The sequence below is a fragment of the Bos grunniens genome, chromosome 20 (genome assembly GCF_055505025.1).
Source record: "Bos grunniens cultivar Pamir isolate PY7600 chromosome 20, Bosgru_T2T1.0, whole genome shotgun sequence".
NCBI lineage: Eukaryota > Metazoa > Chordata > Mammalia > Artiodactyla > Bovidae > Bos > Bos grunniens.
Genome location: NC_141184.1, coordinates 43,159,672 through 43,178,083, shown reverse-complemented (window position 1 = coordinate 43,178,083; position 18,412 = coordinate 43,159,672). Strand labels below are relative to the sequence as shown.

At 39.7% G+C, this 18,412-nt stretch overlaps 1 protein-coding gene across 14 annotated transcripts in view; it reads left to right on the top strand.

The window, feature by feature from the left end:
* EMB (embigin) overlaps positions 1 to 18,412 on the top strand; it is a 167,325-nt gene that overhangs the window by 77,132 nt on the left and 71,781 nt on the right. For all 14 annotated transcript variants that reach the window (XM_086362557.1, XM_086362561.1, XM_086362560.1 and 11 more), the window contains exons 2-4: positions 2,288 to 2,377; positions 5,934 to 6,023; positions 9,133 to 9,222. In XM_086362557.1, coding sequence (XP_086218683.1) covers positions 2,288 to 2,377; positions 5,934 to 6,023; positions 9,133 to 9,222 — 270 coding nt within the window. The remainder of the gene's footprint in view (positions 1 to 2,287; positions 2,378 to 5,933; positions 6,024 to 9,132; positions 9,223 to 18,412) is intronic.

The following is an 18,412-nucleotide window of genomic DNA, read 5'->3' as shown; positions in this document are numbered from 1 at the left end:
TTAATGCAACCTCTAAGTGAGCTATGCCCAATAACAACAAAAAAAGGAACTTTCATGTTGATAAACTTTTTGGCTATGTCTGTCTGTTTGAGAGAGAGTGACAGAGAATATGAATGAATGAATATTAGGTATGGATGAAGGAGAAGTTTGTATTCTTGACAGCCTAGTGAGAAACTCAGGGCATATTTTCCTAAATAATCACTGTCAGAGAGCAGTGTGATTTAGGTATGTTATTTGGTTAAAGGATATGAGAAACTGCATTCCACCTTCTAAGATTGTATTCAGTTCAGTTCAGTCGCTCAGTTGTGTCTGACTCTTTGCGACCCCATGAATCGCAGCACGCCAGGCCTCCCTGTCCGTCACCAACTCCTGGAGTTCACTCAAACTCACGTCCATCGAGTCAGTGATGCCATCCAGCCATCTCATCCTCTGTTGTCCCCTTTTCCTCCTGCCCCCAATCACTCCCAGCATCAGAGTCTTTTCCAATGAGTCAACTCTTTGCATGAGGTGGCCAAGTACTGGAGTTTCAGCTTTAGCATCATTCCTTCCAAAGAACACCCAGGGCTGATCTCCTTCAGAATGGACTGGTTGGATCTCTTGCAGTCCAAGGGACTCTCAAGAGTCTTCTCAAACACCACAGTGCAAAAGCATCAATTCTTCAGTGCTCAGCTTTTTTCACAGTCCAACTCTCACATCCATACATGACCACTGGAAAAACCATAGCCTTGACTAGACGGACATTTGTTGGCAAAGTAATGTCTCTGCTTTTCAATATGCTATCTAAGATTGTACTAGAAGTGATCAAATCTTTGGACCATGGGCTTATTTGAGAGTTAGGCTCCTCTGTCTTTGGGAATTCTCAAGGCAAGAATACTGGAGTGGGTTCTATGTCCTCCTCCAGGGGATCTTCCCAACCCAGGGATGGAACCCAGGTTTCCTGCATTGCAGGTGGATTCTTTACCATCCAAGCCACTGGGGAAGCCCAACATAAATATAAAGCGTACATATACTATACAGTCCATGGAATCCTCTAGGCCACAATACTGGAGTGGGTAGCTGTTCCCTTCTCCAGGGGATCTTCCCAGCCCAGGGATCGAACCCAGGTTTCCCTCATTGCAGGTGGGTTCTTTACCAGCTGAGCAACCAGGGAAGTCCTGGAGAGCAGTGTGATTTAGGTATGTTATTTGTTAAAGGATGATTTTATGAGAAACTGCATCCTACCTTCCAAGATTGTATTAGAAGTGACCAAATCTTTGTAACATGGTATATTGGAGAGTTAGGTTCTTCAAAATACTTTTTAAAAAAATTAGGCAATATTGTAAAGGCGGTGTGTAAGCTGAAGCAACAAAAATGATAACTTGCTTTGGTAACATTTTTCATACATGTTAGAAAAAGAAACAACTAGAAATCTAATCTTGCAAATGGAATAACTTTTTAAGCAGAGAATTTTAAAAAATGTGGTATGAAAGAGGCTCAAGTTTAATTTAAAGTAAATGGAAAGTTTTCAGAATGCAGTCAAGTTTACAGTAATGAGCCTTTCTCCTTCTCTGGCTTGTTTGGTAGAGTTGGGGTAGTCTTCCTGGGAGGTAATGTCTGTGTCCTAAAGTCAAACAGAGAATAGCTGGTGTTTAGGAAAAAAAAAAAAAAAGGATTCTTTGAGGAGAATGCGACAGATGGAAACAGAAACCTTGCTTTTTTGATGAAAGTTTTTGAGAGAAGAGATGAGTGACATAGCAAGACTGGAAGTCAGTTTGGTGGAGGGCAGGCTGGGCTGTGACCATAGCGGAGAGCAGCGCAGACGCTCCTGTGGATCCGCTGTGTGCTCCCTGTTCTCTAGCAGCCGGCACACTCTCTCCTTCCTGTTAATGTTCTTTATTATGGTCTCTCTGTCCCCTTTTGTCCTCTCATCTTCTCTCTGCCTTTCTATGCCTTCCCCCTCCCCCCGCCCCATACTGTTTATCTAATTCCTCAATGTCGTCATTTATATTTTATAAAGAAATTACAAATCGTAGGATAAGAGAAGGATTGTTTTTTAAGCTGCTTGATGTAAAGCAATAGGGATTTTTGAGTAAAAAAATAGAAAGATGGGAAATTTTGGTACATTTAGTAGCTCAGTGTATTTCAGAATGTCTGTGGAACATAGAAGACCTAGTGAATGAGTTTCCTGAAAACATTATTTTTCATTAATAGTATACAGTACAGCATTTTAGCTGTTGTGTGAAGTAGCTTTTAGGCAGTCATTTAACTGTGATAATAATATGTAATCACGTGTTCTTTTTTCTTACAGCTGCACCTTTTAAAAGTCTACCTGTCCAGGAAGAAATGATGACAAAGTACTCTAATCTTTCTTTGGAGAGTCATAACATATCAGCGACTGGTAAATGCATCGTGTTTCTAATAATTTAATAACCAGATAATTTTTTATATTTAATTAAGCCACTGTATTTTCCTTATGGAGTACTGATCTCTACTCACAGTTTGGAGGAAGAAACACTGTATTAGGAAGTACCTAATACAGTTATAATATAGTGAGATGGGAGTCAAATGTGATGAGGGCAGTGTGCCCCAATGCAGGGAGGAGGCGGCCAGTCAGCTGGGAGGATTAAGGAAGGCTCTCTAGAAGGACAGCTGAGGAGAGGGGAGGGTTCATTTTAATTTGCCGATGCTCTTCTGCTGTCCTCAGACCTTGCTGGTACAGCTATTTATTTATTTATTTTATTTTATTTTATTTTTAAACTTTACATAATTGTATTAGTTTTGCCAAATATCAAAATGAATCCGCCACAGGTATACATGTGTTCCCCATCCTGAACTCTCCTCCCTCCTCCCTCCCAATACCATCCCTCTGGGTCATCCCAGTGCACTAGCCCCAAGCATCCAGTATCGTGCATTGAACCTGGACTGGCAACTCGTTTCTTACATGATATTTTACATGTTTCAATGCCATTCTCCCAAATCTTCCCACCCTCTCCCTCTCCCACAGAGTCCATAAGACTGTTCTATACATCAGTTTCTCTTTTGCTGTCTCGTACACAGGGTTATTGTTACCATCTTTCTAAATTCCATATATATGCGTTAGTATACTGTATTGGTGTTTTTCCTTCTGGCTTACTTCACTCTGTATAATAGGCTCCAGTTTCATCCACCTCATTAGAACTGATTCAAATGTATTCTTTTTAATGGCTGAGTAATACTCCATTGTGTATATGTACCACAGCTTTCTTATCCATTCATCTGCTGATGGACATCTAGGTTGCTTCCATGTCCTGGCTATTATAAACAGTGCTGCGATGAACATTGGGGTACACGTGTCTCTTTCCCTTCTGGTTTCCTCAGTGTGTATGCCCAGCAGTGGGATTGCTGGATCATAAGGCAGTTCTATTTCCAGTTTTTTAAGGAATCTCCACACTGTTCTCCATAGTGGCTGTACTAGTTTGCATTCCCACCAACAGTGTAAGAGGGTTCCCTTTTCTCCACACCCTCTCCAGCATTTATTATTTGTAGACTTTTGGATCGCAGCCATTCTGACTGGTGTGAAATGGTACCTCATAGTGGTTTTGATTTGCATTTCTCTGATAATGAGTGATGTTGAGCATCTTTTCATGTGTTTGTTAGCCATCTGTATGTCTTCTTTGGAGAAATGTCTATTTAGTTCTTTGGCCCATTTCTTGATTGGGTCATTTATTTTTCTGGAGTTGAGCTGTAGGAGTTGCTTGTATATTTTTGAGATTAGTTGTTTGTCGGTTGCTTCATTTGCTATTATTTTCTCCCATTCTGAAGGCTGTCTTTTCACCTTGCTAATAGTTTCCTTTGATGTGCAGAAGCTTTTAAGGTTAATTAGGTCCCATTTGTTTATTTTTGCTTTTATTTCCAATATTCTGGGAGGTGGGTCATAGAGGATCCTGCTGTGATGTATGTCGGAGAGTGTTTTGCCTATGTTCTCCTCTAGGAGTTTTATAGTTTCTGGTCTTATGTTTAGATCTTTAATCCATTTTGATACAGCTATTTAAATCACGCTGCCTTGAGAGGAGAATTCAGGTATCTACTGGAAGACCTTTAGACAAAGAAATTAAAGATGTTACCTTTAAGTCAGGTACAGTGCTATGGAAAAACAAGTAAGGAATCCTGAAATAAAATGCAGGTCTGCTTTCTCCTCACAGTTTTGGATTCCAGTGTTTTAAAAGTAATCTCAGAGCCTTTTAAATATTACCTGTTTTAGTAACCATATTAGAAGTATAATTAGAATTCTAATCCTGTTTATTAAGTCACCAATAAGTTTTATCCAATCCTATGTCCAGTTTTTAAATGTCCTCTAGTCTTAAGAACGGTTTCCCTGTTTCTGTTTAATGTGAGTAAAAGGTGTGCCCTCCCTGAAATCTGATACCATTGGAATGTTCACAGTGAGTTTTCTGACAGAAGAACATCTTTATGCCTTGTGCCACTCCTGTTTGTTTCCAGATGTCCCCACTCTAGTATTTGGAGTGTATTCCGTCTTGTAAAAAAGGAATCACCACACTCCTGTGTTGCTGCTTGTTGGTTTACTTTTCACAAGTTTTAATGGTTGGTTTCCTGTGTTAGGACGGAGTGTTTCTTTAAGAGAGATTTATGTAAGGACATAAGTTTGCACATCTATTCATTAACCTGGTAATGCTGGCAGGAGCACACCCCTCATTTATCCTGTATAGTGGAGCTCAGGTGCAAAAAGGATCAGGTGCCCACAGGAGGAGTAAAAATTGGACTTTTAGTTGATGTCAGGCTGATTATTTACTTACTTAACCTGTTTGGAGGGTTTCACTCATAACTACTCTTTTGTTCTGATAACTGCTATTAAAACCAGCGTTCCTATAGTATACAAGAGAGCAGGTGTTCACAACTGTCCATTACTCACTGTCTGCCTTGGCCTGATCAAACTGGAGTCAGGCTTTTCTTTTCCTCTCAGACCCCTGACCTTCAGCTTGCCCCAGTCTGAGTCCAGTGCTGCCGTCGTCTTTCCCCCCTAGGTTGCCCCATTGCTTCTTAAAAGTTCTTTCCAGTCCTCTTACCCCTCTGTATACAAGAAAAGTGTTTTTTTTCTGTTTGACACTGAGATGCCTGTAGATCCAAAGCTTGTAGCATTTCCCCGATTACAGTAGAATTTTTGGAATAAAGACTCTCCTTATTTGGGCGCTCCTGGTGGCTCAGTGGTAAAGAACCTGCCTGCCAGTGCAGGAGATGTGGGTTCTATCCCTGGGTCAGGAAGATCCCCTGGAGAAGGAAATGGCCACCCACTCTAGTATTCTTGCCTGGGAAATCCCATGGACAGAGCATCCTGGCGGCTACAGTTGATGGGGTCACCAAAGAGCTGGACACGACTTAACAACTGAAAACAAAAGCAAACAAGGCTGTACTGTCCCCAGAGCTGGAAAACAGCAGCACAGACTTCGCTGCGCAGGTGTTGTGTGCTGTCCGCCCTCCAGCACCCAGTACATTCTCTCTGTCTTCACTTTTTATGTCCTTTATTATGATCTGTCTGTCCGTTTTTGTCCTCTCATCTGCTCCCTGCCTTTCGATGTCTTTTATTTTCTGGCGCTCTTTATCTAATTTCTCAGTGTCTTCATTTATGTATTAGAAAGAAATGACAAATTGTAGGATAAGGAAAGTTGTTTTTTTTTTTTTTTAAAGTCAACTGATACAAGTCAGTAGGGATTTTTCAGGAAAAAATATAGACTGGAAATTTTGTTACACTCATTAGCTCAGTGTGTTTCTAAATGTCTATGGAGCATATAAAACATAATGAATCAGAGATTCCTGAAAACATTAATATTATGTATGTACATTAATATCTCATTAATATCGTGTATATACAATATAGTATTTTAGCTGCTGTGAAATAGCTTTTATGCAGTCATTTAACCTTGATAATAACATGTAATCATATGTTCTTTTTCTTACAGCTGCACCTTTTACAAGTCTACCTGTCCAGGAAGAAATGATGACAAAGTCCTCTAACCTTTCCTTGGAGAGTCATAGCATATCAATGACTGGTAAATGTATCATGTTTCATGTTTCAAATAATATAATACCCAGATAATTTTTATTTTTAATTAAGCCACTGTATTTTGCCTTATGCAGTACTAAGTTCTGCTCACAGTCTGGTGGGAGAAACACACCAGTATCTCATACAGCTAAAACCTGTGAGGTACTCCAGTGCAGGGAGGAGGCAGCCAGTCCAGCTGGGAGGGTTAAGAAAAGTTCTCTAGAAGAAAGACAGCTGAGGAGAGGGGAGGGTTCATTTTAGTTTGCAGATGCTCTTCTGCTGTCCTCACACCTTGCTGGTACAGCCATTCAAGTCACTCTGCCTTGAGAGGAGAATTCATGTATCTACTGGTAGAGCTTTAGGCAAAGAAATTAAAGATGTTACCTATGAGTCAGGGACAGTGCTATGGAAAAACAAGTAAAGAATCCAGAAATAAAATGCAGGTCTGCTTTCTCCTCACAGTTTTGGATTCCAGTGTTTTAAAAGTAATCTCAGAGCCCTTTAAATGACTCAGAGTTCAGTTCAGTTGCTCAGTCGTGTCCGACTCTGTGGGACCCCATGAATCGCAGCACACCAGGCCTCCCTGTCCATCACCAACTCCCGGAGTTCATCCAGACTCATGTCCATGGAGTTAGTGATGCCATACAGCCATCTTATCCTCTGTCGTCCCCTTCTCCTCCTGTGCCCAATCCCTCCCAGCATCAGAGTCTTTTCCAATGAGTCAACTCTTTGCATGAGGTGGCCAAAGTACTGGAGTTTCAGCTTTAGCATCTTTCCTTCCAAAGAAATCCCAGGGCTGATCTCCTTCAGAATGGACTGGTTGGATCTCCTTGCAGTCCAAGGGACTCTCAAGAGTCTTCTCCAACACCACAGTTCAAAGGCATCAATTTTTCGGCACTCAGCCTTCTTCATAGTCCAACTTGCACATCCATACATGACCACAGGAAAAACCGTAGCCTTGACTAGACGAACCTTTGTTGGCAAAGTAATGTCTCTGCTTTTGAATATGCTATCTTTCCTTCCAAGGAGTAAGTGTCTTTTTATTTCATGGCTGCAGTCACCATCTGCAGTGATTTTGGAGCCCAAGAAAATAAAGTCTGACACTGTTTCTACTGTTTCCCCATCTATTTGCCATGAAGTGATGGGACCAGATGCCATGATCTTCGTTTTCTGAATGTTGAGCTTTCAGCCAACTTTTTCACTCTCCACTTTCACTTTCATCAAGAGGCTTTTTAGTTCCTCTTCACTTTCTGCCATAAGGGTGGTGTCATCTGCATATCTGAGGTTATTGATATTTCTCCCAGGATTCTTGATTCCAGCTTGTGTTTCTTCCAGTCCAGCGTTTCTCATGATGTACTCTGCATAAATGACTCAGAGTAGTTATCTGTTTTAATAACAATATTAGAACCATATTAGAAGTATAATTAGAATTCTAATCCTGTTTTTTAAGTCACTGATAAGTTTTATCCAATCCTATGTCCAGTCTTTAACTGTCCTCTAGTCTTAAGAACGGTTTCCCTGTTTCTGTTTAATGTGAGTAAAAGGTGTGCCCTCCCTGAAATCTGATACCATTGGAAAGTTCACAGTGAGTTTTCTGACAGAACATCTTTATGCCTTTGTGCCACTCCTGTTTGTTTCCAGATGTCCCCACTCTAGTATTTGGAGTGTATTCCGTCTTGTAAAAAGGAATCACCACACTCCTGTGTTGCTGCTTGTTGGTTTACTTTTCACAAGTTTTAATGGTTGGTTTCCTGTGTTAGGACGGAGTGTTTCTTTAAGAGAGATTTATGTAAGGACATAAGTTTGCACATCTATTCATTAACCTGGTAATGCTGGCAGGAGCACACCCCTCATTTATCCTGTATAGTGGAGCTCAGGTGCAAAAAGGATCAGGTGCCCACAGAAGGAGTAAAAATTGGACTTTTAGTTGATGTCAGGCTGATTATTTACTTACTTAACCTGTTTGGAGGGTTTCACTCATAACTACTCTTTTGTTCTGATAACTGCTATTAAAACCAGCGTTCCTATAGTATACAAGAGAGCAGGTGTTCACAACTGTCCATTACTCACTGTCTGCCTTGGCCTGATCAAACTGGAGTCAGGCTTTTCTTTTCCTCTCAGACCCCTGACCTTCGGCTTGCACCAGTCTGAGTCCAGTGCTGCCGTCTGCTTTTCCCCTCTAGGTTGCCCCATTGCTTCTTAAAAGTTCTTTCCAGTCCTCTTACCCCTCTGTATACAAGAAAAGTGTTTTTTTTCTGTTTGACACTGAGATGCCTGTAGATCCAAAGCTTGTAGCATTTCCCCGATTACAGTAGAATTTTTGGAATAAAGACTCTCCTTATTTGGGCGCTCCTGGTGGCTCAGTGGTAAAGAACCTGCCTGCCAATGCAGGAGATGTGGGTTCTATCCCTGGGTCAGGAAGATGCCCTGGAGAAGGAAATGGCCACCCACTCTAGTATTCTTGCCTGGGAAATCCCATGGACAGAGCATCCTGGCGGGCTACAGTTGATGGGGTCACCAAAGAGCTGGACACGACTTAACATCTAAAAACAAAAGCAAACAAGGCTGTACTGTCCCCAGAGCTGGAAAACAGCAGCACAGACTTCGCTGCGCAGGTGTTGTGTGCTGTCCGCCCTCCAGCACCCAGTACATTCTCTCTGTCTTCACTTTTTATGTCCTTTATTATGATCTGTCTGTCCGTTTTTGTCCTCTCATCTGCTCCCTGCCTTTCGATGTCTTTTATTTTCTGGCGCTCTTTATCTAATTTCTCAGTGTCTTCATTTATGTATTAGAAAGAAATGACAAATTGTAGGATAAGGAAAGTTTTTTTTTTTTTTTTTTAAGTCAACTGATACAAGTCAGTAGGGATTTTTCAGGAAAAAATATAGACTGGAAATTTTGTTACACTCATTAGCTCAGTGTGTTTCTAAATGTCTATAGAGCATATAAAACATAATGAATCAGAGATTCCTGAAAACATTAATATTATGTATGTACATTAATATCTCATTAATATCGTGTATATACAATATAGTATTTTAGCTGCTGTGAAATAGCTTTTATGCAGTCATTTAACCTTGATAATAACATGTAATCATATGTTCTTTTTCTTACAGCTGCACCTTTTACAAGTCTACCTGTCCAGGAAGAAATGATGACAAAGTCCTCTAACCTTTCCTTGGAGAGTCATAGCATATCAATGACTGGTAAATGTATCATGTTTCATGTTTCAAATAATATAATACCCAGATAATTTTTATTTTTAATTAAGCCACTGTATTTTGCCTTATGCAGTACTAAGTTCTGCTCACAGTCTGGTGGGAGAAACACACCAGTATCTCATACAGCTAAAACCTGTGAGGTACTCCAGTGCAGGGAGGAGGCAGCCAGTCCAGCTGGGAGGGTTAAGAAAAGTTCTCTAGAAGAAAGACAGCTGAGGAGAGGGGAGGGTTCATTTTAGTTTGCAGATGCTCTTCTGCTGTCCTCACACCTTGCTGGTACAGCCATTCAAGTCACTCTGCCTTGAGAGGAGAATTCATGTATCTACTGGTAGAGCTTTAGGCAAAGAAATTAAAGATGTTACCTATGAGTCAGGGACAGTGCTATGGAAAAACAAGTAAAGAATCCAGAAATAAAATGCAGGTCTGCTTTCTCCTCACAGTTTTGGATTCCAGTGTTTTAAAAGTAATCTCAGAGCCCTTTAAATGACTCAGAGTGGTTATCTGTTTTAGTAACAATATTAGAACAATATTAGAAGTATAATTAGAATTCTAATCCTGTTTTTTAAGTCACTGATAAATTTTATCCAATCCTATGTCCAGTCTTTAACTGTCCTCTAGTCTTAAGAACGGTTTCCCTGTTTCTGTTTAATGTGAGTAAAAGGTGTGCCCTCCCTGAAATCTGATACCATTGGAATGTTTGCAGTGAGTTTTTTGACAGAAAAACATCTTTATGCCTTTGTGCCACTCCTGTTTGTTTCCAGATGTCCCCACTCTAGTATTTGGAGCGTATTCCGTCTTGTAAAAAGGAATCACCACACTCCTGTGTTGCTGCTTGTTGGTTTACTTTTCACAAGTTTTAATGGTTGGTTTCCTGTGTTAGGACGGAGTGTTTCTTTAAGAGAGATTTATGTAAGGACATAAGTTTGCACATCTATTCATTAACCTGGTAATGCTGGCAGGAGCACACCCCTCATTTATCCTGTATAGTGGAGCTCAGGTGCAAAAAGGATCAGGTGCCCACAGAAGGAGTAAAAATTGGACTTTTAGTTGATGTCAGGCTGATTATTTACTTACTTAACCTGTTTGGAGGGTTTCACTCCTAGCCACTCTTTTTTTCTGATACTGCTATTAAAACCAGTGTTCATACAGTATCCAAGACAGCAGGTGTCCACAACTATCCATTACTCACTGTCTGCCTTAGGGCTTCCCTGGTGGCTCAAATGGTAAAGAATCTGCCTGCAATGCAGGAGACCCAGGTTCAATCTCTGGGTTAGGAAGATCCCCTGGAGAAAGAATGGCATCCCACTCCAATATTCTTGCCTGAGTTTTCCATGGACAGAGGTTGTCTATAGTCCATGGGGTCACAAAAGAGTCGGACATGACTGAGCAACTAACACAACACCCTGTCTACCTTGGCCTGATCAAACTTGAGTCATGCTTTTCTTTTCCTCTCAGACCCCTGGACTTTGGCTTGCCCCCAGTCTGTGTAAGCAATAAATGAATTACCCCAGTCCAGTGGTGCTGTCTGCTTTTACCACTGGGTAAAAGCTTCATTTCTTCTCAAGGGTTCCTTCCAGCCCTCTTACCCCTTCTTATAAAATTGTTTTTTTCTATTTGACGTTGAGATGCCTGTAGATCCAAAGCTTGCAGCATTTTCCCTATTGCAGTAGATGTTTGGAATACAATTATTCCTTAAGTCTGGATTTGATTTTACTCAAAAAAGAAAAAAAAATGACATTAACTTTGGGCTTTCCTTGTGGCTCAGCTGGTAAAGAATCTGCCTGCAATGCAGAAGACCTGGGTTTGATCCCTGTGTCGGGAAGATCCCCTGGAGAAGGGAAAGGCTACCCACTCCAGTATTCTAGCCTGGAGAATTCCATGGACTGTACAGTCCATGGGGTCGCAAAGAGTTGGACAAGACTGATTAAGCTTCACTTTCACTTTTCTTTGAAACACAGCGTCTCTGAGCTGTGACCCTTTTTATGGTAGGCTGTTGTTCTGGTTGCCTTTGCATCTAAAAGTTTGGTTTTAGGAACTGCCTTTATTGAAATATAGAATTTAAATCTGAAGGTGTACTCAAGTTTAATAGGAACCATAGGCTTTCTTCTTCTTGTTATCACTAGGAGTTTTAAGGTACTTCATGAAGAGAATGTTTTCATATATTTTTACCTTGTTTATTTGAATTGTGCTTAGCAACATTTCTGTTTTGTTGCTTATTATTTTCTCTTTTCCTGTGGCCTTTTTAAAAATTCATCTCTTTTGGGACAAAATGTCTCTTTTAGAGAGATCTAAATGTGGACATTGGTTGTAGAGTTGGCTCCAGTTCATAGCATACTGACTCAAAGATGCTTGAGACTGAGAAACAGGTCCTGTGCCTTGGAGAGTGAACAGTGTGACCTTTGAGTCATGATAGCAAATTGTCTACTGGTTTTATGTTTTAAAAATATTGCTAGTAATTTACCTAACAGATACAAGGTAATGTCTAGATGTGTATTTTTACACATAACTGAGTTTAAACCTCATAAGAACCCTAAACAATAGATACTGCTACTATTTGCAACTTGCTCATGAGGAAAAAGAAGCACTGAGAGACCAAGTGAATGGACCACAGTCACAGGTGGTAAATTGGGAGTTTGATTTTCAAACCAGACTCTCTGGCACCAGGGGCTTATGCTATTAACCATTATACTATGTACGCAGCCTTTCTTAATGCCCAGTTACTCATTTCTTTCAACAGTGTTCCTAATATAATTATACCTATTTTAAGGAAACTTAGCATTGTTTTTGAGACTATGGAAAAAGTTTCAAAAACAATGAAAAGGAGGGTATTTTAATTGTTCTTTGCTAAATAGGTTTGTCATGGAAATTGCACTTGCTTAGATAGTGGATATATTGTAAAAGTATAACTGACGTAAGAATAAGGTATGCTTTTTTTCCAGTTGTCTGATACCACTGGGTTTCAAAATTGATCTTTTAATAATGGACTATTTTTACATCACTGTGCTAGGTTTCCCAGGGTCAATATTCAGAAGTCATTGTTTGTATTACAGCAATCAGAGTGTTTCTTTATTGTTTTATTTTTTTCTTCCTCTGTGTATGTTATAGTGATTGGTGTCTCCATCAGTGTGTTACAATTTAACCAAAGAGGTTACAATCAAAACACCTGCTGGCAGTTTTCTTGACTACCCTGGTAATGCTGGCATAGGCTGTCCCCACTGGCGCATTTTATTTACCATTTTAAGATGTGATTAGCTGTTCTGGCAAGGACCTGATGAGACAGGGAGGTAGACAAAGCAGGCATTGGAGGGACAGATGAGTATATTAAAGCACAGAGTAAAATTTGGAAAGATTAGTCCAGGAAGGGAAAGGCAGCCATGGTGTTTAGACCAGCTAGGCAGGAAGTCTAGGGTTAGGATTCAGATTCCAGGCTTAAGTGACTGGTCAGTGAGTTTGAGAAAATGTAAAGAACTGATGTTGAAGCTGAAACTCCAATACTTTGGCAACCTGATGCGAAGAGCTGACTCATTTGAAAAGACCCTGATGCTGGGAAAGATTGAAGGCAGGAGGAGAAGGGAACGACAGAGGATGAGATGGTTGGATGGCATCATCGACTCAATGGATATGGGTTTGGATGGACTGTGGGAGTTGGTGATGGACAGGGAGGCCTGGCGTGCTGTGGTTCTTGGGATCACAAGGAGTCGAACACAGTTGAGCGACTGAACTGAAAGAAACAACTGTCCCTTACATTTGGCTGCTCAGACACTTTGTTGCTGAGAAGATCTGAGGATGATTCCAGTGAGGTGTACTTGTTTAGGATGTTTCTCAGAAGCAGATCACCAGTTATCAAATCTTATGTAGACTGTTGATGTAGAGAGGAAAAGGATTGTGAATCCTAATATACACAGAGAGTGAAAGAGAAGGTGGAAGAGGGATCCGTCATAGTAACACAATTGATAGTAGCTGTCAGCAGCTTTTGTTTTATGCTAGAGTTTCTCATTATCATAAACATTAACATTTTGGGCTGGATAATTCTCTGTTGCTGGGGTCAGGGGGTGCATGGTTGCGGGCGCTGTAGGATGTTTAGCATCATCCCTGGCCTCTCTATCCACTACATTTGAGCAGCACCTACCAAGTTGTGACAACCAAAAATGTCTCCAGATATTGTCACATGTCCCCTAGTAGACAAAAGTATCCTCAATTGTAAACCACTGGTTGACACATAAAAAAGAATAGCTGTATTATTGTTCCCTGTCTCCTCAGCGTGGGGAGACAGATGATTTAATAATCACATGGTTGTTAACATTTAATAAAAAATTTCACCAAAAAGTTAGATGATGGTGCTGAGCATAAGTGGGACAGGGAACCTGATCAATTAAAAGCCTTTTCCCTGCCCTTTTGCTGATTTCAGATCCTCCCCATCTTTGAGAATTAAGTTAAAAGCTATGTCCCCAGTAAAGCGCAAATAGAGAAGTACTGTTTCTGTTTCTCTGATATGTATCCAGCATCTTTTAATGAATTTTAAATTACATAAATAAAAATGAATTCATTTGAAGAAATACTAAAATGTTATTTCTAGCCCACAATAAATTAGAGAATCTGACAGTTCTCTTGACACATCTAGAAAATCTAAAATATAGCAACATTCATTCTTTTAAATATAAAATCTTTTAAGTATATAGCTAAGTACTGCCAAAAGATATAATCAATAAACCAGTCTATAATAGGAATGGAAAAGAGTGTTACTTGAGCCAAATGGAAGACTATAGCCCAGGAGACAGATTCAGGAAGCACTTGAATTGTGTTCTACTGGACTACAAAATGGGGAAGTTTATAAAGGCAAACACTGCAAAATTAACTTGTTTGTCAAGAATTATAATTAGACTAGGGATCCAATTGTGAATTGATGTCATATTAGGTTTCCTTGTGTTTGTTGCCAAGGCACTTGAGTTCTCATAGCCACAGACTTAGAACAAGGCCTTGAATTTAGGCAAAGAGGGGAGTTGGAACTGAAAAGCCCCAGAAAGCTGGAGCTGAAAACCCTCAGAATTCTATAAACACAGAGAAAGGATTCACATAGTGTAAAAAACAGCTGATTAGCACAAGGAGATGCTCAGCTGGCTTCTTGGTTGTAGCTTTGTTCTGCACCAAAACAAAAGATTTCCATGGGTTTTCTAAGACAAGAGCCTGCTCTCCCTGAGGCTGCAATTCAGATTTACATTACTTGCATGATACAGGAGCTTCCAACCTGAGAAATAACACAAAAATGACCCTGACAGGTGATACTTCTGCAGGAAAGCAAATGAAAAACATCTGTGGAAGGAGGAATCGTTCTCCTTGGCTGTGCAGTTCATATTTGGACCTGCTTGCGAGACAGAAATGTGAAGTGCAGTGAAGCAGTTCTAACACTGAGCATCCACTAAGGAGCAGTGGGATTACACCTTCCAGAACTTCAGACTCTAGAATACCGGGGAAGGATGTGAAGGAAGCAATACTTGAAACATGAGAAAAGAACATTATGCTATTAAAAATATATATATATATATGTTGGGGGGTATCTGTATAAGGTGATGGATAATCATTTTCCAATATATATAGGTCTAGTCATTATGATGTACACACTGAACTTACACAGGGTTGTATGTCAAGCATGTCTCAGTAAAACTGAAAGGGAAAAAAAAAATCACTTTTGAAAAATAGCTGAATAGAACTTCTGGGGATAAAAACAAAACTTGTCAGGCTTGACTATTCACTGCTTCCATTCTCAGATCTCTCTCTTTTTGCCAGTGGTAATCTCTGTACAATGTATGTGTTTATGTGTGTAGTAACCATAGAAGCTATATAGTATTTTTGGCTATTCTTTAATATTAATATTATAAACCCATATGTATCCATCTGAAAATTGCTTTTTTTTGGTCATCCTTCAACATTAATTCTGGGGGCTCTAGCCATATCATCTATGCATGTAGCATGTTCTTTTAGCTGTGTGTACACTATAGATACACAGGCTTGGGTATTTTTCTCTCAAGAGACCTTAGTTTGCTTAAATTTTTTTCTAATGTAAACCGTAGAGCAACAGACACTTCTACATATCTCTTTCTGGGCGTGGTTGTCTGTGTTCTTCTAGGATAAATACCACAAAATAGAATTGCTGAATTAGAAACTATGCACATTTTAACACCTACTTGCAAACTAGCCTCCAAAGTATCTTGATAATTTAGTCCTTCCCCCCGTTTGCATATTTGAGTATAATTTTCTCTAGATCCTGACCAGCCTTGATGTTATTAAACTCTTTGCTATTATGAGCATGAAAAGGTCTACCTGTTGTTTTAATTTGCATTCTGGAATTAGACATATATGTGTGCATTTGTATGTTAATATCATTTATTCAATTGTCTATTGGGCTTATGAAAAAAGTGAAAGTGTTAGTTGCTCAGTAGTGTCTGACTCTTTGCGACCCGAGAGATGGTAGCCTGCCAGGCTCTTCTGTCTATAGAATTCTCCAGGCAACAACACTAAAGTGGATAGCCATTCCCTTCTCCAGGGGATATTCCAGACTCAGGGATGGAACCCAGGTCTCCCGCATTGCAGGAAGATTCTTTACTGTCTGAGTCACCAGGGAAGCCATTGGGCTTATATGGTCTTCAGTTTATACAAATGAGACAGCTATAAATTTTGAGTAGTAATTTTTACTTTTTAGAAAAATTGCAAATATTCTTTCTTTAATTTTTTACATGGTTTTTTTATTGTGTATTAAATTTTATTTACACATTTCTGTTAATATTTTCATAGGAGTTTTTTAACCTTCCATTTTTAAACCATTTAAAACATGGTTCTTTGTATTGTGTGTGATAGAACACTAACATTATTATATAGATGTATTATTTTATATAGACATATTATTTTATATATGTCCCCAAATGTCCCTAAATCCTTGCCTGAATAGTTCTTTTTTTCTCTGCTATTTTGAAATACCACCCTGATCATATTACAAATTCCCTTATGCTATTTTGTTTCTCTACCGTTTAAATGTTTTTCAAACTTTTAATAGTGCTCTACAAAGTAAGGAACGATTTACCTTGTGAACTGATGTACTACCATGCATGCATGCACATGTCAAGCAACACCCACACGTAATAGATGTGTTACACTTTGATGATTTCTATCTTACAACCCATTAAAAAACAAATCTGATGGTAATTAAGTTGATTTTCTGGTCTACTGTTTCCAACTTGCAATCTGAAAATTTCTGCTTATTTTATATCATTAATTTTCTTGGTGTTTTCCAGCATCACTAACAAATTAATATTACTTCTTGAAACATTATATTTTTGTTACTTTTTTTCAAAAACTAGCTTTTTCTAATTCCTGTACTTTTACTCTTTCAAGTGGATTTTTTGTTTGGAACCAAGTTCCATAAAAAATCCTTTTTGGATCTGACTGACTTTTAACTGAATCTATGGATTATTTTGGGGGGGAGAATATTAGTATTTTTATAATCCGCTATGGTTTTTCCAGTAGTCATGTATGGATGTGAGAGTTGGACTGTGAAGAAAGCTGAGGGCCGAAGAATTGATGCTTTTGAACTGTGGTGTTGGAGAAGACTCTTGAGAATCCCTTGGACTGCAAGGACATCCAACCAGTCCATTCTAAAGGAGATCAGCCCTGGGATTTCTTTGGAAGGAATGATGCTAAAGCTGAAACTCCAGTACTTTGGCCACCTCATGCAAAGACTTGACTCATTGGAAAAGACTCTGATGCTAGGAGTGATTGGGGGCAGGAGGAAAAGGGGACAACAGAGGATGAGATGGCTGGATGGCATCACTGTCTCAATGGACGTGAGTCTGAGTGAACTTCGGGAGTTGGTGATGGACAGGGAGGCCTGGCGTGCTGCGATTCATGAGTCAGACATGACTGAGCGACTGAACTGAACTGCATACTCTGTTGTCACCTGTGATTTAGATCTCATTTGACTTGGAATATCTATTTAGTTAAATTTTCCCACATATATATATATATATATATATATACTTAAAATTTGTACATAGATATACAACATGACTATATACACACATACATGTTGCTACAGTCAAGCTAATTAGCATGTCATCTTCTCACATAGTTATCATTTTTTGTGTGTGAAGAATGCACTTGAAACCTACTGTCTTAGCATATTTCCAGTGTTCTATACAGAATTATTAATTATAGTCTTTATGCCTATATATAGTAGCTATAAAGTCTTAGACTCTCTAGTCTTACTCATTCTATGTAACTGCAACCTCATACATACCCTTTGGTCACCCGGTCCCCACCCTTCTTCTGTCCCTGATAACATCAACATTCTGCTCTCTGCTTGTTTGAATTTGACTTTCTTTTTAGATTCCACATATTAGTGAAGGGGCTTCCCTCATAGCTCAATTGGTAAAGAATTTGCCTGCAATGCAGGAGACCTGGGTCCGATTCCTGGGTTGGGGAGATCTGCTGGAGAAGGGAAAGGCTACCCACTCCAATATTCTTGGGCTTCCCTTGTGGCTCAGCAGGTAAAGAATCTGCTTGCAATGCGGGAGACCTGGATTTGATCCCTGGATTGGGAAGATTCCTTGGAGAAGGGAAAAGCTACCCATTCCAGTATTCTGGCCTGGAGAATTCCATGGACTATACAGTCCATGGGGTCGCAAAGAGTCGGAGATGACTGGGCTACTTTCACTTTCATATTAGTGAAATCATACAGTATTTTTTTCTCTGTCTCTGGGTTATTTCACTTAGCATAATGTCCTTAATGTACTTACCTCTTTTTAATAAGAGTTTCTATTTTTAAAGCATGTTTGGAAACACTGTCCTATGTGAAAAATTTTAATTTGCTTTTTCCATTTGTTTCTTTTTTTTAAATGTAAGAACAAAGTAGATTTTTATTTCACATAATATGATTCCTAAATGAACCCATTAAGGTCTGCTGCTGCTGCTGCTGCTGCTAAGTCACTTCAGTCGTGTCCGACTCTGTGCGACCCCATAGACGGCGGCCCACCAGGCTCCCCTGTCCCTGGGATTCTCCAGGCAAGAACACTGGAGTGGGTTGCCATTTCCTTCTCCAGTGCATGAAAGGAAAAAGTGAAAGTGAAGTCACTCAGTCGTATCCGACTTCGCGACCCCATGGTCTGCAGTCTACCAGGCTCCTCCG